The 26,983-nt window shown below is 42.4% G+C and overlaps 1 protein-coding gene across 2 annotated transcripts in view; it reads right to left on the minus strand.

The window, feature by feature from the left end:
* LOC135102365 (FERM, ARHGEF and pleckstrin domain-containing protein 1-like) overlaps nt 1–26,983 on the minus strand; it is a 66,608-nt gene that overhangs the window by 32,951 nt on the left and 6,674 nt on the right. The window contains exons 2-10 of one of the 2 annotated variants that reach the window (XM_064007496.1): nt 11,879–12,016; nt 10,919–11,105; nt 10,142–10,265; nt 9,469–9,556; nt 8,473–8,628; nt 3,531–3,679; nt 2,520–2,594; nt 2,198–2,301; nt 1,031–1,261 (exon numbers count right to left, since the gene is read on the minus strand). In XM_064007496.1, the coding sequence (XP_063863566.1) occupies nt 1,031–1,261; nt 2,198–2,301; nt 2,520–2,594; nt 3,531–3,679; nt 8,473–8,628; nt 9,469–9,556; nt 10,142–10,265; nt 10,919–11,105; nt 11,879–12,016 (1,252 nt within the window). Of the gene's footprint in view, nt 1–1,030; nt 1,262–2,197; nt 2,302–2,519; nt 2,595–3,530; nt 3,692–8,472; nt 8,629–9,468; nt 9,557–10,141; nt 10,266–10,918; nt 11,106–11,878; nt 12,017–26,983 lie in introns of both variants that reach the window. The other variant, XM_064007495.1, reaches the window with a different exon arrangement.

Below are 26,983 nucleotides of genomic sequence, written 5' to 3' on the forward strand. Positions count from 1 at the left end.
TGCTGGAGGTCAATTGGCCTGGGTGTGGTGGAGGAGCGGGTGTGTGAGGACAAGGAGGAACCACCATCACTTTCACATGAACTCATCTTGTGGAGAGACTCTTGTGATGAGCCATAGTCAACGTACTGCCCCATCTCCTTGGCTGCTCGCATGCTGGCTGAAAGTCTTGTGCTCTGTGTGTGTGTGCTGAGACTAGGAGGCTCACCTACTTCACGTAAACTCTCACAGGATTCTCGGCCAATCCTGGAGTGACTGCTGGCACGGGATCGAATGCTGCATACACTTTCTGAAATACTTTCCTGCAAGTCAATACCACTGTGATGTGATAAAGATAGCTGGCTAAACATGGAGGAACCATCATTGATGGTTATGGTGCCCAGGTGCCGTGTAGTTAGGATATAGCCCTTCTCACTTGTGATCTCACATACGCTGTTTTCATGGAACTCAGGGCTACCAGGGCTGGCAAGATCCTCATCATCAGCTTGAGGTGTGCGAGAGTCCAGTGGAAGCTCAAGGGTTATCCTGGAGCTTGCCCTGCTGCCAGCTAAACTCCTGGAAAGGCTCCCAAACTGGCTGTTGCTGTGTGTTCTGGGTAGACTGCCTGTGTAACCATTGGTCTGCTTCTTGCCAATTGAGGAGGAGCTGCCATGGCTGCGCGGAAGGCTGCCTGTGTAGCTGCTGGTGCGCCCTCGCCCACTGCCTGCTTCTTTGAGCTCAGCCCACTCCAGTCCCTCCATGCTGCCTATTTCTCCACTATTTAACATAAGTTTTGACCCCGACCTGCTGGCAACCCTTGAGCTCGACCGGGACTCTTCCCACTTCCCCCCCTCCCGCTCAATTAGTTCATATGACTCATGAGAGAGATTGTCCCCACTGTCATCTGCTGTTTCTGTGTAATGACGGTTATCAACAAAGGAAAAGTCTTTAAGTGAACCCTCCAAGAGAGCCGGGTTAGAATTAAGCTGCTGCCGTGATGACATGGTAGAGTTAGTGTCTAAGGAAGGTGCCCTCGGGTAGTGGCGGTGCTGACCTGGATGGTGGGGATACTCGGGGTCGTGGCCTCGCTGTGGGCTGGAGGTCACCGAAGTCTCTGGAGAGAGGGTGTCCTGGCGGGATGGTGTCACACTTGGGGTCTCCATATCACGGGTGTCAAAGTCATGGAGATCAGCTGTCTCTGTCTGTGTGGGTGATCCAGGGGACTGTGGATCACCAGTTGAGGCAAGTGTCATGGATCCACATGACAGTGAAACAGGAGTGCCAACTGAAATAATTCAGTGTATCAGGTTGGATAACTGTAGTTGGGCATTTAAGCTGAAAATCATAGAATCTAATTTGTTAAAATTCAATTTCAAGAACATTATGATGATTATAATTTTTTTTCCTAACATCATGCCATGAAGAGATTATTTACTACAATATCAAAGATCATCTAAATCATATTTGTAATAATCTGTCTTTGAATGATCAAAAATACTAAAAATTCATCAATAACTGTTCCTTGCTTATCCATTTTGTGGCATGATTCTCCACATGTAATTCTGTCATTTAATTATTTGTTTTCAACTGCAAGAAAGAAAATGTTATTTCCATCTCAATGAGCAATGTAAAAATTGGCTGTAGAAAAAACATTTTCCTTAATGATGATGTCCAGCTTTCTTTCTCTGTACAAACAGTATTCATTTCAATGTAGAAAACTACAGGAAAAGGTGAACATGAACTCCTCTGGCTACTCAAAAATCTGTAAGAGAAATAAAAACTCATTCATAACAAAATATTGAAGCATCAGTTCATTCTCCAGCATGTGAGTCCATGACTGCCAGCAAGTGGTGATGACTCAAACTATTCTACCTCATAACCAATTCTGTTTACTTAATGTTATTTAAGTTTAACAATTTAACACAAAAATTTGAAGCCAAAACTCCAAAACATCAATTAACACAATGTTTTGCAATCTTCAGAACATAAAATAACAAGAGAGCTGAAATAAGCCTTCCATGACTTGAAAATAATTGTATACAACAAAAAAAAAACTAATGGCAATAATTAAGAATGTAACCGTAATCTACAAAAAATATATCCAAGTTGGCAGCCACACTTTAAGGATGCTTCTTTCAAATTATTATAAAGAAGCAAACAACAGTATGAAAAATAAAAGATAAAAGCATCACTTGCAGCAACAAAATTCAAGGTAACTTACTGCACTGATTGTCACTGAGTGGCAGAAGAGGCTGTGCTGAGATGCTCATTCCAACACTGCTCACACTCGCATGTACAGAAGGGGAGTGTCGAAAAGACTGGGACCTGACAACAGAGGAATGTGCTGCTCTTCACTTTAAAACTCTTAGGTGCCTCACTTCTATGTGTTGCTAAGGCTTCACTCAGGTGAGGGGCATTATTTGCCTTGGCTCACAACAACTATGACATCACAATTCCCTCTGCTGAGTCAAGGCAGCAGACTAACTTGGCTGGAGCAGAACACTGAACCGCAACACAACATAGTACAGGATAGGAAGCAATACCTTTGAAATGGAGCTCTCTTCACGTAGTTATCTCGAACAAACTCCTGCACTTGTTTCTGCGTTCTGCCGCTGTACCTGTAAGCCAAGACCACCGTGAAGGAGAAAGTTAAGTCTTCAGAGCCATGATGTATAAAACATCTTGTTTTTTAATGCTAAACACTGTCAATTTAATCAAGTTATATTTCATATTTTTTGTAATAGCTGCATATTCATACAATAAATTCAACTACGTGATTTCAGTGCAGTCATGTAAGAGACACTTGAGAGAAGCCAGAACAAGAGGATGAGATTATGGTAAAAGAAAAACAGAAAGAACAAAAAAAGGATTCACAAATCAGAATAAGAATAAAAAGGAAGAAATTTGAAGAACAAAAATAAGACTGGCAGAACTAATTACTGCCCAAAGGGTAAACATATCACATATTTTGCAATACACAAGTAAATAATAATAAAAAAAAACTTCAAGCTGAGACTGACTTCATGAATTCAGAAAATTCATCACAATGTTTTGTACAATAAAGAACAAATGTCTGTCAGTCTATTGCTCTTTACCTGTGACTTCTAAACAAGATCTATTCCTAAACATGAGAAAGAGGTAGAGATACTGTAATAATTTCAAGACACTTTCTAATCCACACAGTCTTCAATTACAGCTATAACAAATGCCAGAAATGTATGAGCTTCCATCACATGAAATGTGCATCCATGGCTCCAGCTTGAGAACTAGCAGTGTACTACAGAGTCACTCGCCTCTGGACTGTATTTCCACTACCCTGCCCTTTTCCCCACTACCAGAACATGATGCAAATATATCTGATGTGTGCAGTGTTATCTCAAAGTCAGTGCTACAATTATACACAGGAGATACAAAAAAGTCTGTCATCACTTCATGGATTTTCCCATCATTTGTGGGTGCATGCAATACACCTAGCACACCAAGAACATATTATGCTACATAAGAAAGGTAGAATATAAAATAAAGAAGATTGAGAAGGAAGGTATGAGAGTCACCTGAAGGAAGAACCCCGGGACAGCACTCTGGTCTTCTGCCGAGGGACCTTCTTCACTTGGGAACACCGGAAGAAGCCGTGGTGCTCCACACATTTCTTCCAGAAGTTTTTGCATTCATTTCGTCCATCAAAAAAGAACTCGACAGTATCCTTGTAATAACCCTGGAACGTTGTTTGCCTTTGTTAAACTAATAAGGAAATTTACACTTAAAAACCTCATTGAGTTGGAGCATAATTTGCAGTACCTTAAGGGTACACAAGTCACTCATTTATATATGAATAAATCTGACATGAATGAAAATCAAGATTTACAATGATTGAATTAATATTATATTAGTAACTGCAAAAAAATCATACTCTATTAAGAACTAATACTAAATTAGTTTTCTTATTCTGTAGTGTATATAAGCTAACTTTCCCACTTATTTACATTACTCATGATTTCTGCACCAGCCAGATGTAAGTGTAAACAAGTTAACTCTCAATTATTTACAATGTTCATGACTTCCACATCAGTCAGGTGTGAGTGTATATGCGTGCATCAGGCAAATGTTGGATTACTAAGATCTGTCAGTTCCCATCCAATGATCCCAAGGTACAAGTACTCAGGTGGGAGGGCTACATGCTTCCTTCTGTTTTCTTCTAGTTGTACTTCATCCCTTCCAGTCTCCCTTCTCAAGATATTTTTTTTTTTTTTTTTTATTTATTTTTTTTTTTGGCCTTCATACAACTTTCTTCTTTCACCTGCAATGTTCTTCGCATTTCCCTAACACTGATCTACATATATTCATTATACTTATCAAATAATCATTAATTAGTTTTCTTTACAATACAATAATTCCTCAACACAGATAAAAAGTGTTTGAAGACTGTGATTCGTGATATTATCTTCATATTGGGAAAATAGGTTGTGGGAACCTTACTGAAGCTACAAGCACTAAATATGACAGATGCATAACACAGTATCTTCCTCGGCCAGGAACAGAAGAGCCATTAAATTTTTAGAGCACGAATGGCTATAAGACATTCAAATTGGTCCACACTTGGCAAGTCATGTCTCCACACTCACCAATCCCCACTTGTGCAGGTCACTCACAGCTTCAGCAGCGACTGGGTAAGTTCACAATTCACACATTTCATCAGTGCTTTGGATACTTTTTTTTTTATCATTATCATAGTAAAACTGGACAACTAATTTATGTGATACAATATTAAATTGTCTAAAAAATATGGAACAGCTGATTTGTCTATATAAAATATGCCTAAAGTTAGTGCATTAAAACTACATTATGTTGCTTTGCCTGTGGCAGCTACCTTTTGCCAAGTCATATGTTTTGACTTGACACCTTTTCATATTGTAACAGTTGTTACAGATTTCACATTCATATTTATTTTAATATTTAAATGCTTCAGTATGCCTTTATAGATTTCCAGTGTTGTGTGTCATGCACTACTGGAAATTACTCTTCTTTATAGCCATGTGGTAACCCATTCAGCACATCATGTTCTATGCAAGCCTGAGAAGTGGTTTGTTCCACTTCATATCATAAACTGATCAGTTTTACATTTGCATGACTCTTGTGCTACAACATGTGGCTCTACCCCTTTCACTGGGGGCCAGCCATGAAACAAAAGTTTCTAGACCACCAGATTCCCTTCATCCTTCATCCAGCTAATGCATTCTTTCTTCATCATAACCTCCTTGATGACAGTAGTACATATAAATAAAAACATTAGACATTAAGAGATACAGAAAATAAGTGATTCTGAGTGATATTCACTCTGATTGCCTTACAGTCACCTGGTCACACACTCCATTCCCTTCATATTAATGTCTGTTCATCAACTTAGGATTTTTCCCCCCTAGTGGCATCACATTCCTAGCCTTTTTAGCTGGTTTGTCACCACCACATGGTTTGCTAAACATTATGGATCCATGATAATGAAAGAATAGTGAAAACAGAGGCAGCAAATGGAGAAATTTCAACATGAGTACTCATTGTTCAGCTGGTACAAACAACACAAGTGGGAATTTACATGTGCAGAGAAAGCTGCTGCTGCTAGCAAGCAGTTGGCATCAGCCACCAAAAGCCATATACCATATGTATACCATGTATCCATGTATACATAGTGTAGCCCCACAGCTGGTGAGTTAGTGTGTATGCATTATCATGTACAAGTGAATTCTGCAATTGGCTGTAGTTGGCAAGGGAATATTGTACATTCCAAAATGTCATTGTGACATGCAGATTTGGAATATATGGCTTTGTATTATCCAATAAAGGACAAAGAGTTTTAACAATCATAAAAGCACTGTGTATTCACACAAAAAAGCAGAACCCTTTATTTTTTATTCTTTTTGTTTATATAGATTGCAGAAGTCATATCTGTTCATTTTCTTACATTTGCTGAAAACAGGAATTTTATATAAAAATAACTTCTAAAGGCCTAGTAGGGAATACGTATACCAAGTTCACTAAATACTGGAGTTTCTTTTTCTTTTTCTTTTCACTTGCATTTCAAGATTATAAATCCTACCCTACTGCATCAGGTGTAGCTCCTCCTCTCGTACATGTAGTGAGGGCTGGAGGGAGGTATTTGTGTGGTGTGTCAATGAGAGGCACTCCTATGCTTCTAGCAATAGGGCAACACATCAGGGAGGCATGTATCTAATCTACACACATTTAAATGGAGGATAAGAAAATATAGAATATAATGAATTAATGATAAAAACAACATGGGAAAATGAAGGATATCACAAAGGACTGATGGCACCAATGTATAACAATTGGATAATGACAGGGACAAGGAAAGAAGTGATGGTGGTGGTGGTGGTGGTGGTGGTGGTGGTGGAAGGGCTGATGAGGAGAGGGCATGGGAGGGGAGGGGAGGGGAGGGGAGGGGAGGGGAGAGGAGGGGAGGGGAGGGAAGAGTGCCTCTCCTGTGCGTGACACATGACAACTGACTGAACACACACAGGAGAGCAAAACAGGGTAACATCAAGCATGAGCCAACACACCTCTGGCCACCTTCCTCCGTAGGGCAGCTTGGGGGAGGGGACAGAGGGAGACAGTCAACATTACTCAAAGCATGTCTATCCCAACACTTCACACTCTAGTTTGATTCAAGGGTTAAGCTTAACTAGCTTTTTTTTTCACACAGTATCAATAAGCTACAACTGAAGACTTAGGTATCTATATTACTTCCAAGGACTTCCATTGATTATTAAATTAGTAAAACAGCCCTCCAAGTGAGAGGCTTGGAACAAATCATGCACTGCAATGGAGCGTCAAAAGTCCTGTAGTCCATAAAGATGTTATTTACACCCATATGTACAACACACCAAAGGATGTGGTAAGTGTAGGAAGTGGTATGCATCTTCTGTCCTGTTCATACTACAGGATCTGCATGGATTTACCCACTGAACAGGGACAAATACTAGATGAGGATGAAAAAGCTATGACACTTTATCACTATAAGACTAGACACATGGGAATCTATACACTATGAACTATCATTAAAACTTTCATACTGGAATTATAAAAAAATATATCAGTTTATTTATAAGTTTCAATAGCTTATTTAAAAAATCAAGACTAATTTGAAAAAAAAAATTAAGAATACAAAATTAAGTGAGTCATAATTGATTATATTCTCTTAAATGTCTCTTCTTTGGGGGAGGGTGACCACACAGCAATAATGGTCATGGTAGTCTAGTAAATATAACCACAAGTCCCATTACAGGATATCTAAGCCAAGAAAGTTCCCTTTCTAATGTTCTATTTGTTGAGAAGCACGTTTATTGCAAGAAGTTCACCCCATTATTGCTACACTCTGCCACCCTGCCAGTAGGGTAACGGCTGGCCAACAGTTAGTGAGTTAGACATGCGGGAGCGGCTTGACACAACATTGTGATGGACATGTTACTCTACCTCGCCCTGAGTGGGGGACGGCCAGCCAATCACAAGGGGGGGAAGGGAAGGATAAAAAAATCAAGTTGAAATGCACTGTAATAACACATGTCCTGGTGTTTTCTGGCCACAATATGTTCATTATGTTCAGGATGACAGGATATATCACAGATATATAGCATTCAATGACTTAGAGGCCACATTTGCAAAAGGCAATCTATATATCACAACTGAAGGTTTTGGTCCATTAGCGAAACTTGGTAATACCCTCAAAAAAGAGTAGAAAAGTATGCACAACATATGCCCATAAAATAATAAGGCTATAGTACATAACAAAGCAGCAACTTGATCATTAAATACATAATACACGCTTATGTCCTTCACTTCCCTTTGCAGACACAAACCTTTACTCGATGCCAATAAAACTAAGATATTTCAGGTAGCAACCAAATCTCAACTCCAAGGTACATAAACAGCATAAAATAACTGTAAGACAAATACTAAACTTGATGGCAAAAGCATTATCAAAAATTAAAGATTTATATCAATATACTAAAAGAAAATAATAACAACAATCTTCCAGAGGCATAAGGAAGAAGTATAGAGCAGCCTTTATGCAACTTATGAAAGTAATTCTATATCAAACCACAATGCAAAATATTCCAGCTGTAATTCTTCCTCTCCCATTTTATAAATAAACGGGAGAGATAAATAAAAACAAAAAGAGACAAGAACAACAAGAGAGAGAGAGAGAGAGAGAGAGAGAGAGAGAGAGAGAGAGAGAGAGAGAGAGAGAGAGAGAGAGAGAGAGAGAGAGAGAGAGAGAGAGAGAGAGAGAGAGAGAGAGAGAGAGAGAGAGAGAGAGAGAGAGAGAGAGAGAGAGAGAGAGAGAGAGAGAGAGAGAGAGAGAGAGAGAGAGAGAGAGAGAGAGAGAGAGAGAGAGAGAGAGAAAATAAATACACCAAGATAAGAGATGAGATGAAAACAATGCCTCCAGGAGCAGCAGGACGCCTTGCCATGGGGAACACTTACATAGCCCTCAGGGTGAAGTTTGGTGAGGAACCGCTTTCGTTTGAAGGAGAGCTTCCGGATCTTGGCCCAGGAGAAGGTGTTGATTTTAGTATAGTTCTGGAATACTAGAACGCCCATGTGTGCCACAGCCAGGTTCAGTGGCACTCCCTCGTTGTCCTGGGGGGGAAGTATAAGTGAAGAGCAGGTGAGGGAGGAGAGGGAACAATAGGATGGAACAAGCCAGGAGTCATAAAATAGGTACAGATAACAAGTGAGAAGAGAACGGGAAGGAAGTGGAAATGAGAGATGGAGGAAGAGAAAGGAAACTACTTATTATTCGTTCTTTCTGTAAGTATACAAAGGCATCTCCAAGAAAGGGACATGAAAGATCTGTCACCCCTTTCACCAAGAAGTCAAGTTACTATGCCTGGTGAACACTTGAAATTTGAAAGAAACAACTTGCAAGACTAAAATACTGTATGTATTTTCTGCAGCACCTGACAGTAATGTAACAGAACCATACAACTTATACTGCAAACCCTCCCTTACTCCAAGATCTCCCAGAAAACTTTCATGGCACATATCTCATTTTGATTATCATAAACATAACTGTAGACCCCACCATTTATCACATTTAGACAATGGAATTATGTACTCATATGAAGGAGAAGAGAAAAAAATCAAAGCTATTTTCAAGTGATTTAAATATCCTGAAAAGTCTATCATTCTCATCATCTGGTGTTTGTTTCAAGAGGTTCACCATTCCAGACACTCCAGCATGTGTCAGCACACACGAAGCTTACCCAACGCTTCATCTTTACTTCACATGCCATAATACAACTTCCACCAGACAGCTAATACATTATACACTCTCTCTCTTCAGGATGCGCACACACACACACGCACACACACGCACACACACGCACACACACACACACACACACACACACACACACACACACACACACACACACAGAAGAGACTACAAAGCATCCTTCTCATAGCATCCCTGCACACCTTGGCTGGATGCATCTTGATTCCATACAGTTCGCATCTTCTTGCTGTCTCCAGAAGGTTGAGGTCAGCTGCTGCAGGTGTCATGCCACTGCAGGGAAACACACATCAGGAGGAATGTATTTGTAAGCCTTGGCATACTAGACAAAAATAGTTATGATGATAGAAATAAATAAATAAATAAAATATATATTTGTTTGTGTGAAAATATGAAACCTTTCCAAAATGTTAGCATATCATCTATTTTATTTTTGTCATTCATAATTCCCCTCTCTCTCTCTCTCTCTCTCTCTCTCTCTCTCTCTCTCTCTCTCTCTCTCTCTCTCTCTCTCTCTCTCTCTCTCTCTCTCTCTCTCTCTCTCTCTCTCTCTCTCTCTCTCTCTCTCTCTCTCTCTCTCTCTTGATTTCTTCCTTCCTTGTCTCCCATTCTTATCTTTCATTTTATGCTTTTTTTCAATGTCTCAATTTTCAATTGTTACCATCTCTCTCATCCCCAATATTCCTTCAAATCTAAGTTTTCCAACACAGGAGAGTATACCAACCCAAACATATAATTTAACTTCAGCCACACTTCAGAATAGCACAAAATTTAAAACACCATGTCATTCCATCAGTGCATGACATATCCACTCCTGTCTTCTCTAATAAAATACTTAAAAATCCCTACAAGACTTACACATGCTTTTTGTGATTTTCCATGATCTTCCTCTCCAGCTCTGGATCCTGGGAGGGCACGAACTTGTATAGGGAGAGGTAGCGGTGGTCAGGGTAGTCTTCCTCCACAAAGTCACCACACTCAGCTGAGAAACAGACACCACAGTCAAGGATACAATATATAGTATACCAAAACAGTCCTGAAACTAAAGTGACCACCTCCTTTCTTATGGTTCATCTTTTTAAAGAAGTAGCAACTACTAGTCCCTTTGAAATTTAATTTTATAAGCCACACCTGATTTCTTTAATGTAAGGAAGAAAAATCAGCCAAGCTCTCCAAGCACCTCATTAAAGGAAAGGCTCTAAAACTACTCCCCATTCTCACACCAGAATGTTAACATTAAAGGAACAGCTGAGTAGCCTGGCCACACACTCAGAGGCACGACCAATACCACCAATGAGAGGAAATAGTGTAAAGCTGCATTGGTGTCAGTGCAACTCTGCAGGTTTTCTTGTTCTTGTTCGCTCTCCAATCTCTGCATTTTGATGAGATAAATTTTCAATAGTGATTCTCTTTTTTCAGAAATGAGCTTGGATGGACCACAATGTTTAATTTTATTTGATGCCAAAGAGGAATTTATACAGTACATTGTCCTCTTTTAATCTAAGTGAAATCACAAAAAGCACTCATCCTGGAAAAATACAAGGCTACTTCTACTCAAGGTAATAGCTTCTCTCTCATTCCTACCACATGAGCAGAAAGACACCCACTACAACTGCAGCACATGCCAAGACTCACCTTGGACAATGTAAGAGGCCATGAGAGCGGCAGTGTTATCATTGCAGAGGAGACAGCCATGAGCCAAGTCTCTCTTGATCTGTAGTGCAAAGAGGTACCGGGTGTACTCCTCCTCCAACTGGGCGGGGTCGGGCGTGTAGAACTTGACACAAAACCGCAGCACTGGCTCCACCTGGCTCAGGCACACCTGGGACAGCAAGGTGATTCACTTATAAGAGAAACAATGTCCTGTTAATACTGAAAACACACACACATACACACACACACACAACAACTGTTGTTCATAAAATTACCAAATAGATGATAATTACAAAAAAGAAAGATCACAAAAAAAATCTAGAATGTGTTTATATTTTCTCTGAAAATACTGAATTCCTGCAGAAGGGATTATTAACTAATTAACAAAGTTTCAACATATTGCTTTGCTTTCTCATTTCCTTCCCTTCATTCACTTACAACAGCATGATGAAATTTTCACATCAAAATCTGGACACAAAATTACAGCAAAATTATCACATAATTTCATGGCTAGTGACTCAGGCCTCAGCCTCTGATAAATTTCAGATAAATGCACTTTCTCAATATGACCATCACTCCTGGATGAAAAAAAAGTATATTACACAATCTTTTAATAACAAACATTTTGTGTAGCCAATTCATCAAGGACTTTTAATTCTAAGACTGCATGCATGCTTTATTTGTGATAGAGATTTTTAGAGAGAGAGAGAGAGAGAGAGAGAGAGAGAGAGAGAGAGAGAGAGAGAGAGAGAGAGAGAGAGAGAGAGAGAGAGAGAGAGAGAGAGAGAGAGAGAGAGAGAGAGAGAGAGAGAGAGAGAGAGAGAGAGAGAGAGAGAGAGAGAGAGAGAGAGAGAGAGAGGAAATGTAGGACAGAAGCTGCACTGGCCAAGGCCCAGCCAGGAAAAGGGAGGAGAGATGTGGTGAGGTGGAGGAGCAACTTACCTGTCTGCTCATAGGCTTCTCCAGGTCAAGCCAGTAGCGTGTGTTGCCGTCTGTGTACTCCAAGCCAAAGTAATCTGATTCTAGGAGGTTGAGTTGTCGACACACTTGCTCAAGCAGCACTGACGCACATGCCTTGCTCTGTGGATAAAAGAAAGGCAAACATTATGGGCTGCCCCAAGAAATTACAATTACTAATATGTACAGAATAACACATTGCACATTTGATTTTCTGAAAAGATTCATTAAATATATAAACGTATACAAAAACCTAACAAACAAAATCAGGAAAACCAAAGCAAATTAACTTAAATTATTGAAATCCATTTTAAACTCTTCAATGTACATCCTGGTGACCAATGAGGAACTACAGTAATGTTTGGCCAACATTACTGACTGAAGGCTGGGTTAGGGTTTAGAGATTATAATGTTGGCTTAAGTTAAACTTGCATGACAATTGACTGATGCATGGACAGCCAAAATGAATTTGGCAGGATCCAGGAGAGTGGAGCCCCATGGTTAAAGGACTAAAAGATTTAATTAGACTTGGGAACTTTTGAAATACCTCTCACTGTCACATGGTCAATAGACCCAAAAGAAATGATGTACAACCAGTAAGGTGACTTTCAGGGAGTCTACAGGAAAGAAAGCATGATCCCCTAGTTAAGATGTTAAGCAGCATATATCCACCTGATGCACCCTAAAGCTTCACTGTCCCAAATGTTCCCAAGCTTGTGCATTGGCAGACACAGACATCTGGAGCAGTAGGCAGAGCAGAAGGCAGCTTACCTCTTGAAATTTTCCAGCCTATGTCCATTCAAAGGGTGTGTATTTTGATATATTGTAAAATGGCACATATGTATAATTTTTATATTGCTACCCATACAAATTGTTACACACCAATCCACAGTAAATCAATCACTGAAACTAGCTGTCCCTCCACAGTGGAGGGACAGCGAGTGTTGTGTGCATCCAGTGAAGCAATAATACCAACACTAGTGTATGTAATCTCCTCTGTGGGAGTGGAAAGAAAGTTCATGCTGCAACTAAAATGTTTTTTTTTTTAGCATGAGTAGTTGTAATGTTTATTCTTAGTTTGCAGATGTGCTTGGTGTCAGCAGTGGAAGGCATGAAGTAAAGTGGTTAAAAAATTCTTGTATGGCACTGCTACAACTAAGGTCACATGGCGCCGGGTGGAGGGATGAGGTCTGGGGTATAGACAGGGGAGGTTTAGTACATCCTGGGAATGCGTTGATTGTTTTACAGATAAGACTGAGATGGTATGACAATCACAAAAGAATTGGATTCATGCCTGCTTTCACATTGTTGTGGGATCAAAAATGCTGCTGGAGGAAAGTGAAAGGATGATGACAAATAGTTCAACACTTCCACCAGAAAACGAAATGTGAATTTTCCCTAATTAAATATACTACATCTACCATCAACTCATAATCATATTTCCGATACAACGAACATATTTCACGGCCTGGAGAGGCGGAACACTTCATGACGTCATCAATGCAACAGGCGACTGATGACAGCCTCAAGACTCGCTATGTAGTAATTGGTAAAATAACTGCTATAAATCAACATCAGCAATATGATGACACGATACTATTTTCCACAAGACTTTTAAGCTAAAACAATTTTCATCCTTGCCTCGTGGTGTGTGTGTGTGTGTGTGTTTACGGGATTAAATCAACCTTTCAGTATTCCGTGTTTTACTTTACGTAATTATGATGTATTCTTTAAATTTAAAGCGTGTGTGTGTGTGTGTGTGTGTGTGTGTGTGTGTGTGTGTGTGTGTGTGTGTGTGTGTGTGTGTGTGTGTGTGTGTGTGTGTGTGTGTCTCCCTATATGCCCCCAATGGCCGTAGGCGTGTCCTTTTGTCACCATTCTTTCCCCGCCTGGCCACCACACGGCGCCGCGGCGGAAGTTAGCTGCCTTATTGTTACGTGGTGATTACTTCTCTAACTGTCCAAAGTCTGGAAACTCAGAGCTGAACACAAGTTTTTCTTCCCGTCTGCCAACTAATGTGAAAATGTTACACCTGTTTCATTTATTTTGGAAGTTATCGTGAGGTTAATAAAAAAAAAAGTTTCCATCAAGTTATATAATCGTGGTGTGTTAGTTGTGGGACTGTAAGCTTACTAACATTAACCGGGGAATTCGCTCGTGTCCACTGAAGAGGCCTCCCACCACCGAACATCCAAGCCATCTTGACGTCTCCAGGAGAAGCGGTGGTAGGTATTGGCAACACTCGGTGACTTATGAACACAATCGCCTCTCGAAATCTTTACCATTATCCCTAGGAGAAAGTGTACCCCGATTTGGGAGTCACTGGCTGAGACTAAGAGCGACTGAGACAAATTTCCTTCTCCTCTTCTCTTTCTCTTCTTCTTCCTCCTCCTCTTTCTCCTCCTTCTTCGACAGGCACTCCATAATTTTCATACTTTGTGCCGCCATCAAGGAGCTTTGTCACCCTCGCAGCCGTCTCTGGCGTGGCAGACACACCTCTCCCCTTGATCTTTCCGGAGCTTTTCAGAACAGAATGCACAGTATGCTAACCGGCGTGAGGCTGAAGGTGGGTTGATGTTTGGCGGGCATGACAGCGAGGACATCATTATGAAACATACATAACCATGCTGTGGAGGAGTTGTTAGGCTTGACGTTGAAAAAAAATTACTTGACAAAAACTACCCAAATCATCAGTGGCATTGTGACCATCCTTGATACCGTATTCTGAAACACCTCTGCGCCGCACTTCCATTACACTCCAAAGGCTCTAGTTGCAGTCACACGGGTTTTAAGGATGTTTTCATACTTATAACGATAGATTAACGAGATTTCTACATTATGACCAGGAGGAACACTCTTGAGAACTAGGGCAATCATTTTTGTGGCCTTCGAAAACAGTCGTGGTGAGAGAGCAGAGCGTTTCAGAATACGGGCTTCTATCCTACGGCAGACACATTTACGGTGGACGAGAGAGACTCCATTCACTCCTGCTCGCCACTCTGCAGCCCCAGACCACTGCCTTTGTTACTCAGGATCACGCCGCTCTGCATTATAGTCTTTTGTACCCTAAGTGTTATGTTGCCATCTCCGCGGCGCGTGCCCAAGCTTACACCTAACTGCACCACACTAACACACACACACACACAAATCCCTCTATTGACTCCAAGTTCTTAAAGCCGTGGCAGAGATTAAAGAAAACGAGAACTGCGTTGAAATTCGCATTTTATATACCACTGTCTGGCCAATTTCAAGATTAACTGATCAAAGTAAACGATCTGCATGCTTTAAACACTCTTTCAAAATTATGATGCATTTTCAACAATCTGAGGTAATGAATCACAGACACTCGCATCTCCCTCGTCCACTGGTGAGCGTGCACAGAATATCAATATGGATCCCTGGCTTGCAGTGCACCAGACAACAGCCGCTGCTATGGATAAATACACAAGGTCCTGTCATTTCCGAGCCCAGACCTGTCAGCACCTCGTTAGTGTGGCGGAGTCCTTGGTAATCTTCGTGCATGATTACTGCTGAAAAGAGCTCATCAACTGCAACAAAATTCAGTGTCTTATGTGAATCAATCTCAAAAAAGCAAAAGACAACATTTTCCTGAAATAAGCGAGAGCAAGAGATAAAACTCGCCGAGGTTTATTAAGGCTCATTTAGTGCTCCTGTCTGCAGTGATGGACGAAATAATGCCAGGAAATCTAACCAAGGCTTCTGAACACACACACACACACACACGAACACACACACACACACACACACACACACACACACACACACACACACACACACGACGGTGACACATAACACAAACAACAATACAAGTGTCTATTAGTCTCTGTCTGTCTGTCTGTCTGTCTGTCTGTCTGTCTGTCTGTCTGTTCGTCCGTCCACCAACATGTTTGCCTTTCTCACACACCAGCAAACTAATTCACTGACTGACTGACCGACTGAATGAATGACAAAATACACATGGTAAATAAAACAGGATACAACAGAATGTACAAAACAAAATATACAAATAAATAATGACTATTGTATATACTGCAAGTTTATTTATTACCTGCCTTATTACTCTACTTCAAATTCAGATGAAAGAAAAGAGAGAGAGAGAGAGAGAGAGAGAGAGAGAGAGAGAGAGAGAGAGAGAGAGAGAGAGAGAGAGAGAGAGAGAGAGAGAGAGAGAGAGAGAGAGAGAGAGACCCAGCCTCAAGATTAAATGCAATGTGGCTATAGGCGTTTCCCGGCGATGCAAGCGGTACCCAAACCTTCTCCAGCTGGGTCCACCTTAAAGCTGCCCTCCTCCTCCTCCTCCTCCTCCTCCTCCTCCTCCTCCTCCTCCTCCTCCTCGTACTGTATTTGTTTGCTCATTTCTCTGCTCCTCATTTTCTCCTTTTTCTCGTTCTTATTTTCCTCCTCCTCCTCCTCCTCCTCCTCCTCCTCCTCCTCCTCCTCCTCCTCCTCTTCCCAGCACCAAATTTCCCGTCCCATAAAAAAAATAAACAAATAAATAAATTAATATATTTCAATCAAACGACTACGAAAAAAAAAAAACAGAGAGAGAGAGAGAGAGAGAGAGAGAGAGAGAGAGAGAGAGAGAGAGAGAGAGAGAGAGAGAGAGAGAGAGAGAGAGAGAGAGAGAGAGAGAGGTGGGATGGGGGAAGGAAAAGACAACGTTTAAACACGATAAGTGAAAATAAGTGCCGGCGGGATGAGGGAGAGGGAGGGAGAGGGAGGGAGAAGGAGGGAGCGGGAAGGCAGGGCAGGCGATCGGGGGATAATGAGTGGTATGGACGCGAGGGGTAAACAAACAAGGAGCTCCGTGAAGGAAAACGCCTAACTGAAAGAAAATGAGGGTTATTTGAACGCCAAACTGCGACCGCGTGAACGTCAATATGAAGATAAGGAGCGTGGGCAACATACAGGCGTTGAGTGCACGTTATCTGTACACTACAGAACATTTTAAAAAGGGAGTTAAATAATGAAGACTGAATGACAACATGAACCCAAAGGTACTTAAAATTTTTGGTTGAATTAAAGGATATGAAGGAAAAAAAGAAGAAAGAGGACAAACTAGAGAGAAGAGCATTTAAGAGACGTAAATACTGAATAGTGAATTATAAAATTAAACGAAGGGAACACGAGTGAGTGAAGAATATACGAACACTGAATAGACAAACCTGTAGACTAGAGAGTATTTAAGGGACCTAAACAGTGAACAGTGAACGACAAAGTGATCTCAAGGGAACATAAATGAAGAATATAGACGCAGCCTGAATACATGAACAGTGAAAACTTAAATGACCTCTTGGGCACATAAATGAATGTAAAAAATATAAGCAGGTAGACATGAGAACACTGAAAGGACCTACATAGTGAATAACGAATGAATAAATAAACCCAAAGAAGCTTCAATTTTCAGGTGGCATTGCAGGATAGGAGGAAAAGACGTCGACAAATTTAAGGAGCATGGAGCCCTCGGTTAATAAATCAATAATAAAATGAGCTCCATGGATCAGGCAGGGGAAATATTAGGTTAGGACACGTAAATTTTGTGTTAAACTAATGGAACGAACGTGGGTAAAAATAAAGAGTTCAAGATTAAGACCATAAATAGCGTATGATGAAGGAAGCCGAAAATGAAAAATAAATAAAAAAAATGAATAGTGAGTATTAAGAAACGTAAAATTAAGGGTTCAATTAAAGACGTGAAGTTGAAAGAAAGAAAAGAAGGAGACGAAGAAGAAGAAGAAGAAGAAGAAGAAGAAGAAGAAGAAGAAGAAGAAGAAGAAGAAGAAGAAGAAGAAGAAGAAGAAGAAGAAGAAGAAGAAGAAGAAGAAGAAGAAGAAGAAGAAGAAGAAGAAGAAGAAGAAGAAGAGGAAAAAGAAAAAGTAAAAGAAAAAGAAGAAGAAAAGATGTCGAAAATTAACCAAAACATTAAAATCTCGATGAACAAAAACACAAGACAAAAAAACAAAAAAACACGCAATAACAAAACAACCCAGAAAATCAAACAGCGAACTAAACAGAGCAAAATCAGACGTCGCATGGATTAAAAACAAATAAAAAAAAAAATAAATAAATAAATAAAACGTCGGGTTGAAGGAAGAAACGAGCGGAGAGAAGCAAGACTAAAAGCAACGTAAATCAGGTCCAGCGCTGAGGGAGTGGCAATAAACGCCCACTACTGCTCCAGCCTCGGAGGGGAGAGGAATAGCTGCAAAAATGACCCAGAGCAAACGGAGCCGGACGCGCAAACCCAACAGGCGGTGAAGGTAAAGAAGGATGGGTGTGTAAAAAAAATATATTTCCAGCGTAACTGATGCGTCACACCAAACACACAAGTAATTCCCGCGTTAAGCACCGTGGGAGGGAGGAAGAGAGGGAGGGAGGAGAGAAGGAGAAAAGGAACGAAGTAAGGAAGAGAAAGGGAAAGAAACGATCTAAAGAGGAGAGGGTGAGAAGAAAGGATGTAAAGAGGAGAGAGAGAGTAGAGAAGAAACGATGTAAGGAGGAGAGAGGGAGTAAAGGAACGATATAAGGACAGAGGAAGAAAGTAAAGGAACAGTGTAAGGAGAGAAGGATGAAAAGAAAGTTAAAGAGAAGAGGAGAAATAGAGAGAAGGAAAGTGAAAACGGCAGAAAGATCTAAGGAGGGGAGAAGGGAAGAAAAGGTAAGGCTGGGAGAGGATGTGAGGGAGAATGTATATTTGGGGGGAGGGGCAAGGGAACGGAGTAAGGAAGAGGGAGAGAGGAAGGAAGAGAGATAAAGGTGGGGGGAAGCTCTGAGCATAGACAGCTAGGTGTTTATTGAGCGCTACCCACCACCACCACCACCACCACCACCACCACACAACAATAACAGCCAAACACAATATTCATAAACAAACTAAATTGTTTCTAGACGTTTCGGGAAACAATACAACAAAAATATGAGAAGAATATGTGGCTAGTATGAATTAAATAATAGGAATAATAAAAATAATAACAATAAACAGCGTAGCATTTGAGGCATGAATTGTGGGTTAATAAGAGAAGAGAAAAGGGAAGAGGAAGAGGAAAACAGAGGATGCAGACACAGAGGAGGCAGGGGACACGTCAGGGAGTGCCGCTTGAAAGGCTACAGCCGCTACACACACCACCGACCAACAACAACTGCGTGACTGCACTCATCTCTTCTTTCTATCTCTAGAGTAGAGTTAACCCTCCCACAAACCTGATAAAATGTGCAAATTCAGACCATGATACCCAAGGACACCAATGACAGGGAAGGGCGTGACTGAATAATTCCAACTTTTTTTTTCCGTGCCTGTAGTTATATTTTCGCTCATACAAGTGGTGTCAGGTTACTCTGAATGAAGTGTCGCATTCCCACGAGCGCTGCAAGGGCTGGGTGAGGCGAGGGGCTGCGGTGTCCCGAGGGTTGTGTTTCCCTGACTGATTAACAGAATGACCAAAAGCTGATTACCCTGCATTTTATATGACTGCCGCGGTCCTGCATTCTCTCTCTCTCTCTCTCTCTCTCTCTCTCTCTCTCTCTCTCTCTCTCTCTCTCTCTCTCTCTCTCTCTCTCTCTCTCTCTCTCTCTCTCCTACCCCAAGGCACGTCCTTCCAGCAAGACATGGAGGGACAGTGGAGGAAATTAAGGCGGAAGTGGAGGAAAGACTCCACCTGGAGGAACATTGGGTGTGTTGGCGTGGAGGAGGAGGAGGAGGAGGAGGAGGAGGAGGAGGAGGAGGAGGAGGAGGAGGAGGAGGAGGAGGAGGAGGAGGAAAGGTAAGGATATTGATAATGAAGGGATCTCTCTCTCTCTCTCTCTCTCTCTCTCTCTCTCTCTCTCTCTCTCTCTCTCTCTCTCTCTCTCTCTCTCTCTAACAACAACAAAAATAATAATGATCATGACTGAAGATCATGATGGTGGTGGTGGTGGTGGTGGTGGTGGTGGTGGTGGTGGTGGTGGTGGTGGTGGTGGTGGTGGTGGTGGTGGTGGTGGTGTGGCATAAAAAGAAAAAAGTACGATAAGAATTGAAATATCTTCAACAATTATGAAATAAAAAGTGCACAGAAAACAATCTTGCATATATTCTTTTCCAGGATCAAGTGAACTGCAATAAATCCCCCGTCCAATCACACCCTGCAATGCTCCCATGTATAATCCTATGCTCAAGATAATATTTTTGTTTCATCTTTCACAGTGTTATTATTTAATCTACAATGACAAAAAGAATAACAGATACGAAGCAGAATATATCTTATCTCACTTGTGTCTTTCCACGCCTTGTTTTTACTTGCAGACTTTCAAGATATCGCCTTCAGGCCAGAGACATGAAGACAACTCACTGTTTTATAATCCTGATTCTTGATATCTTTGACTTCATTTATTTCGCACGCTTATTTTTCACTTCTTGCAGCACTATGACTCACTTCAGCGCCCTATGGAAGTACTATTTCGCTCCGTTAGTGGAAAATCTAGCCAGTGAAAGCGCGGAGTGCCGGGTCGTGTATTTTTGACGCGGCTCTGAGTGGTGGAAAGGCAAACCCCTGACGCGGAACACCATTTCAAAGGCTACAGGTTCTCGCAATGGTTATTTTTAGAGGCTACGGAGATGGTCAGTCGGGTTCCCATGCGTGTCTTTCCCGATGATGATGCAGAATTCTTGTTAAACTGTCACTGCAGTCGTGAAAGTGCACCGGGAAAGCGCAATAACTTCAACAAGAATCCGTGAAAGTGGTGGAGGTATGACGTGTGAATATTTGACAATGCGATGCCTGGAAGTATTACACAGCCAGCGCAACGAAAACTGTTCTGCAGCGCGTGGCTCCAGCACAGACCACACCACTGCACATCCCTCCAGCCATAGTGGTCCTGCAGGCTTCTGGGTGTTTGCGGGTTTGCACCATCTCTTGGGCTTCTCTCTGCCTTCCACGTCTTCCATCACACACCTACACAGTCATCCCTTCCTACATCCGTGCCTTCCACATGAACTAATTTTGACTTAAGCACCATCCTGATCTATTCACGAATCTGATTTTCCAATTTTGTATGATCCTTCTGGCTTCTCTTTTGGGACCGGCAATTCAATGGGTCGGTTTTCGCTCTTTTCATTCCTCTTGCCCAGTGCTTCTCTTACATAAAAAAAAAAACCTCGCAACTAATCTCTTACACGTTTCCGCAAATACGACATACATTATTGATTGCTTATCGTTCTCATCTCTTCTCGCGGCAGCAATCAGAAGCTCCCAGTAACTTAATTTCCAACAAAACAATCCTGCTTCCTGATCCAACATTCATAGTCAGTATCTCACGTAACACCTGAAAGTACAACAATCTCCTTTTAACACTACTTTTTTTTTAATCCACAGACATAGCCTCTCTCTCTCTCTCTCTCTCTCTCTCTCTCTCTCTCTCTCTCTCTCTCTCTCTCTCTCTCTCTCTCTCTCTCTCTCTCTCTCTCTCACTCTTCAAACTTCCTTAAAGCCTCCTAAATCTGTTTCCTCACCCACCCTACGGCTCACCTCAGCCTCACCAGAGCCCAATAAATCAATATCTTCACCCGAATACTAAAACTTTACCGCCTCTTCCAGTTTCCACCACTCAGAAAGATCCCGGCACCTCCTGCGCCGCCACCGCCAATGAGTCTCATCTGTTTCCTCTCTATCGTTTGCACTTTCACCGTCTTCCCTCTCTCATACACTCTCTCTTATCACGTGGCTGAATTTCGCATCTCTCTCTCTCGGTAAGTAATTCGGTAAGTAATTCAAATCCTATTCTTTGTTACTGCATCATAAACCACACTAGCTCAATGGGTCGTGGTTCTCCTCGTCATTCTTTCTCTTTTCATGTTTCTACGTAGTTTAACAAGAGTTCTAGACTGTCAACAGAAAACACACACACACACACACACACACACACACACACACACACACACACACATGCGGGTAAAAGTGCACTAGTAATCCCCACTGTGGCCTTTGAAAAAATAATCGTGATGAGAAAATAATGCGTTGAAGAAAACGGGCTTTCCCATTACCCACCCACTCCAGGAAAACATCAGGCCAGCTTGGCGACATTACTCATTCTTATCGGATATTTGAATTTGATGAACCGACACCACCATACAGAAGGCGACGACGACGACGATGACGACGACGACGACGAAGAAGAAGAAGAAGAAGAAGAAGAAGAAAAGAGGACATAACTATTTCAATCATCGTTTCCTCATTTCATAAATATTCGTTTCCCATCTCTCTCTCCCACTCTCCTGGCTCTCCTCCTCCTCCTCCTCCTCCTCCTCCTCCTCCTCCTCCTCCTCCTCCTCCTCCTCCTCCTCCTCCTCCTCCTCCTCCTCCTCCTCCTCCTCCTCCTCCTCTCACCACATTAGCATTCTCAACCGTTCCCCCTCCCCTTCCCTCCTCCCCTACTTAGGCCCTAATTCCGCTGCAGGTGTTAGAGAGGAAGAGATGGAGGAGGAGGAGGAGGAGGAGGAGGAAAAGGGTGATTATTATTTAATACAGAAGTATTAGCCTTAACTCTTCCTCCATTAACTCTCTCTCTCTCTCTCTCTCTCTCTCTCTCTCTCTCTCTCTCTCTCTCTCTCTCTCTCTCTCTCTCTCTCTCGCCCTCCTTTCTCTTAAACCTGCGGACAAACGAAACTTTGCAAAGCTGCGATAAATCCTAGCTCTCTCTCTCTCTCTCTCTCTCTCTCTCTCTCTCTCTCTCTCTCTCTCTCTCTCTCTCTCTCTCTCTCTCTCGTTGACGTCACAAATCCAAACCCAAGAATCTATAAGTGTTATTCTTCAGAGAGAGAGAGAGAGAGAGAGAGAGAGAGAGAGAGAGAGAGAGAGAGAGAGAGAGAGAGAGAGAGAGAGAGAGAGAGAGAGAGAGAGAGAGAGAGAGAGAGGGAAAGGCAGACATGAAAAGTAAATAAAGAAAGAAGGCAAGAAGGAGGAAAGAAAGTAAACAAGTGACAAAGGAAGAAAAAAAGGAAAGAAGAAAGAAAAAGAAAGAAAAATGAAGCAAAGAAAACGAAATAAAAGAAAATAAGGAAATAAAATACAAATCCAATTAAAAGAGAGAGAGAGAGAGAGAGAGAGAGAGAGAGAGAGAGAGAGAGAGAGAGAGAGAGAGAGAGATCAAACAAGACGAAAATTGAAAGAAAAAAAAAGAAAAAGGAAAGAATTGAAAGAAAGAAAGAAAGGAGGAGGATGAAAGAATCGGAGGCTGAAATGGAAAGCTGGCGGGAAAGAAACGGAGGAAGAGAGAGGAAAGGATGGATGGAGGGAGGAAAAAACGGAGGAAAGGAGGAAAGGAAGAGAGAATTGAGGCAGGCTAGCTATCAGTCACACTCCGCTCGGCCCCAGCTGTTGCATGGGACGTGATAATCATTAACACTATTTACCGTTTCACGAGGCCCGCGTCGCCATCACCATCACCATAATCACCACCATCACCATTATCACCATCACCGCCGCTAGGGTTATTGGTATATTCACTATCTTTAGGTGCATCTACTAGTGTCACTATTATCATCATCATTAATGTTATGGCTGCTAATGTTGTCACTATCATCACCATTACTAGCAGCATCTCCACCATAGTAGTTATCATCGTTACTTTTATCAATACTGTCATCATGAATAGTAGTCACCATCATCATCATCAACAACAATATCGACATTACCATTAGCACAAATGCCATCACCATTATCAACATCACCACATCCAACAATATTACACCATTATAACCAGCGTCATCACCATCATCTTCACCATTCGCATAGTGAGATTCATTAGACCATCACTATCCCTACCGCCACTATGACTAACATCACTATTACACCTTTCATTATCATTATCATCACCATCACCACCACATCCATCATCGCTAAAGACAACCATTACGAAACTCCATCATTAACTTAATCATATCTACACCACCACCGCCATTCATTAGTCTCTCTCTCTCTCTCTCTCTCTCTCTCTCTCTCTCTCTCTCTCTCTCTCTCTCTCTCTCTCTCTCTCTCTCTCTCTCTCTCTCTCTCTCGTCGATGTTGAGAAAAAAGAAAAGGAAAGAAAGAGAAGGAAGAGGAGAAAATAATAACATGCATGAAGATGATGATGATGATGATGATGATGGTTGTGATGGTGATGGTAACTATAACGAGAATATTGTGATTATAGCAGCTACGACTGAGATGATAAAGAAAAAAATAAGCCAGACAAGAAGATGGAAATGGAATGAATTAATTACTAAATGAATGAATAGATGAATGAAAGAAAAATAGAATGAATGACTGAATGAAAAAAAGAATAAATGAATAAATGCTTGAATGAATGAATAAGAGAAAAAAAGTAAAGAAGGAAGTAAAAACAGAATGTGGAAATGTCGCGTAATGAAAAATCAGAAAGAAAAAGAAAACGGGAGCATAACACCGCAGCAACAATGATCGCTGGTGAAGTCTATGGAACCTCAACGCCGCGGTTCACTTACAATCACTTTCCTACCTTCCTTCCTCACCCTCTTGTCTAATACGCACCGCCATCCACTGCAGGACCATGACAGCATCCTCCACCTGCACCTATCCTTTACATTCTTCCTCCTTTTATACGCAGCTTCCTTCACCTTGTCCTCCTTGCCTTCCTGCTCCTCCTCCTTTTTTTTTTTTTTTTCCATCTCCTCGTTCTTATTTTCTCAATCATTCCTCACTGACAAGAAATGACACACACACACACACACACACACACACACACACACACACACACAAACAGATACATGCAATGATGTTAACTGTATAATCCGCTGCCTCTTCCTCTTCCTCTTCCTCTTCCTCTTCCTCCTCTTCCTTCTGTCTTCTTTTATCACACCCACCCGTATGCGTTTGCGTCAAGAGAGGGAGGGAAGGGGTAAGAGAGAGGAGGAGAAGGAGGAAAAAAGGGGTAAAAGAGGAGAGGGGAGAATGCGGGGTGGATTCAGGAGAGGGAGGGAAGGGAGGGAGGGAGAGAAGGAGAGGGAGGGGAAGGATCAGTGGACGGGTTGAATGTTTCCTTCCTTCCTGTCCCTTTTCCCTTCCCCTTTCTTTCCTTCTTCTTCCCCCCTCTCCTCCTCTCTTCTCCTCCTCCCCCCTCCCCCAAACTGACTCTGGACCACTGCCAAGTTAGGGATATTGGGTACGAATGCTCTCCTACTCTTCTTCTTCTTCTTCTTCTTCTTCTTCTTCTTCTTCTTCTTCTTCTTCTTCCCCCTCCTCCTCCTCCGAGCCTTCTTCTTCTTCTCTCTTCATTCCCACTTTTTCTTCCTTTTTTCTTATATTTTATCCCCTACCTTCCCATTCATCACCTCCTCCTCCTCCTCCTCCTCCTCCTCCTCCTCCTTCCTCTTCTCCCCATATAGTCTGCCTCCCTCCACATACCTTCAGCTCTGCATCTCCTCCTCCTCCTCCTCCTCCTCCTCCTCCTTCTCCTCCTCCTCCTCCTCCTCCTCCTCCTCCTCCTCCTCCTCCTCCTCCTCTTGCCTCCTCCCTTCCAGATGCACATCCTTGGCACAGTGACCTCTAATTCATTCGCGTACACACACACACACACACACACACACACACACACACACACACACACACACACACACACACACACACACACACACACACACACACACGTAAATTATGCACAGTAATATTAACACATGCATATTTTTGATCGGCATTTCGTAAAACAATATCATAAAACAGGCTGCACAGAACCCTTCCCGCCAGCCGCTGCGGTGCTGGCTGCGACTGGCGCGTAAACCAATAACATCACGGGAACAGGTGTGCGACGACACGTGTGGAGGCGCAGGTGTGTGCACAGGTGGAGAGAGGAGGCAGGAGAGGAGTGGAAGGTCGAAGCAATAAAAGTGATGCAACGAGAAAGTGGAAAAGAGGGAAAAAAACACGTACATTCTCTCTCTCTCTCTCTCTCTCTCTCTCTCTCTCTCTCTCTCTCTCTCTCTCTCTCTGAGCCGGAGCTTCATTATATCCAGTTTGCTGCAATATTCAGTTATTCATCTTTTCTTGATGCCGTGGATGCGTGTGTGCGGTAACCAGTTGTTGTTCATTACGAGTGCAAAGTGAATGTGAAGGGCCGAGTTTTATCTACGAAGCAAAACGCGTAATTGGAGTGACGTGCTTAAAAAAATAATAAATAAATGCATAGATAAATAAATAAAAACAATGGATAAAGTTCAGTGTGTCGCGCGTGTTATCCGTGATCTATACATCAATTGCCCTTTGGATTATTGTTTTGACGGTAAATACAACACAGGCATTCTTTTTGTTTGGTTTGACGCGAGTAAACGATGATGACACAGCGCTGCACTGCCGGCATGACATTTGGCTCACTCAAACACCGGTGTGCCGCGCGTCACCTGCCGCGGGGCATTGATTGGCACCCGCGGCGCCACCACACGCCGCCCTGCCCCGCTCAAAGATGTGGAAGGTGTCGCTCAAAGACTAAATAGTGTGTGCCGCTTGTCACCCTCCGCCGCCGCTGCCGCAACCACCACCACCACGCCTGCCCCGCCACCACCACCATCACCATCCTCGCACTCCCCCACGCCTGCACCGCCACTACCACCACAAGCACACCCCCACGCCAGCACCTCGCAGCGCACCCCCACGTGGGCACTCTGCGGCGGCAAGGAAAATAAATAATTTAGCAACGGAGACTATTCACCTACTACTACTACTACTACTACTACTACTACTACTACTACTATTATTGCTGGCGCCCTTCATGCCTCCACGCCGCCACTGATCCATTCCCGCCTCTCCCTCCTGTGTGGTTCCCTTGTGTAGCCTTCACCTCTCCTCCACAAATTAGGTTCTTCCTTTTTACTTGAGAATTTTCCGCCAGCAGGAGAGCACTCGAGGCCGTCCTTCTTCTTTTGGGCTTCCTGCTGCTCCTCTGGCAAAGACGCCCGAGCCTCCTTCCTCAACGCCGCGGGCACCTACTCCTTTCCTCTTGTAAGATGCCGGTCCCCTTACTCCTCACACTCCCCACCTTGCTCTCTCTCTCTCTCTCTCTCTCTCTCTCTCTCTCTCTCTCTCTCTC

This window comes from Scylla paramamosain, chromosome 7, assembly GCF_035594125.1.
Source record: "Scylla paramamosain isolate STU-SP2022 chromosome 7, ASM3559412v1, whole genome shotgun sequence".
Lineage (NCBI taxonomy): Eukaryota > Metazoa > Arthropoda > Malacostraca > Decapoda > Portunidae > Scylla > Scylla paramamosain.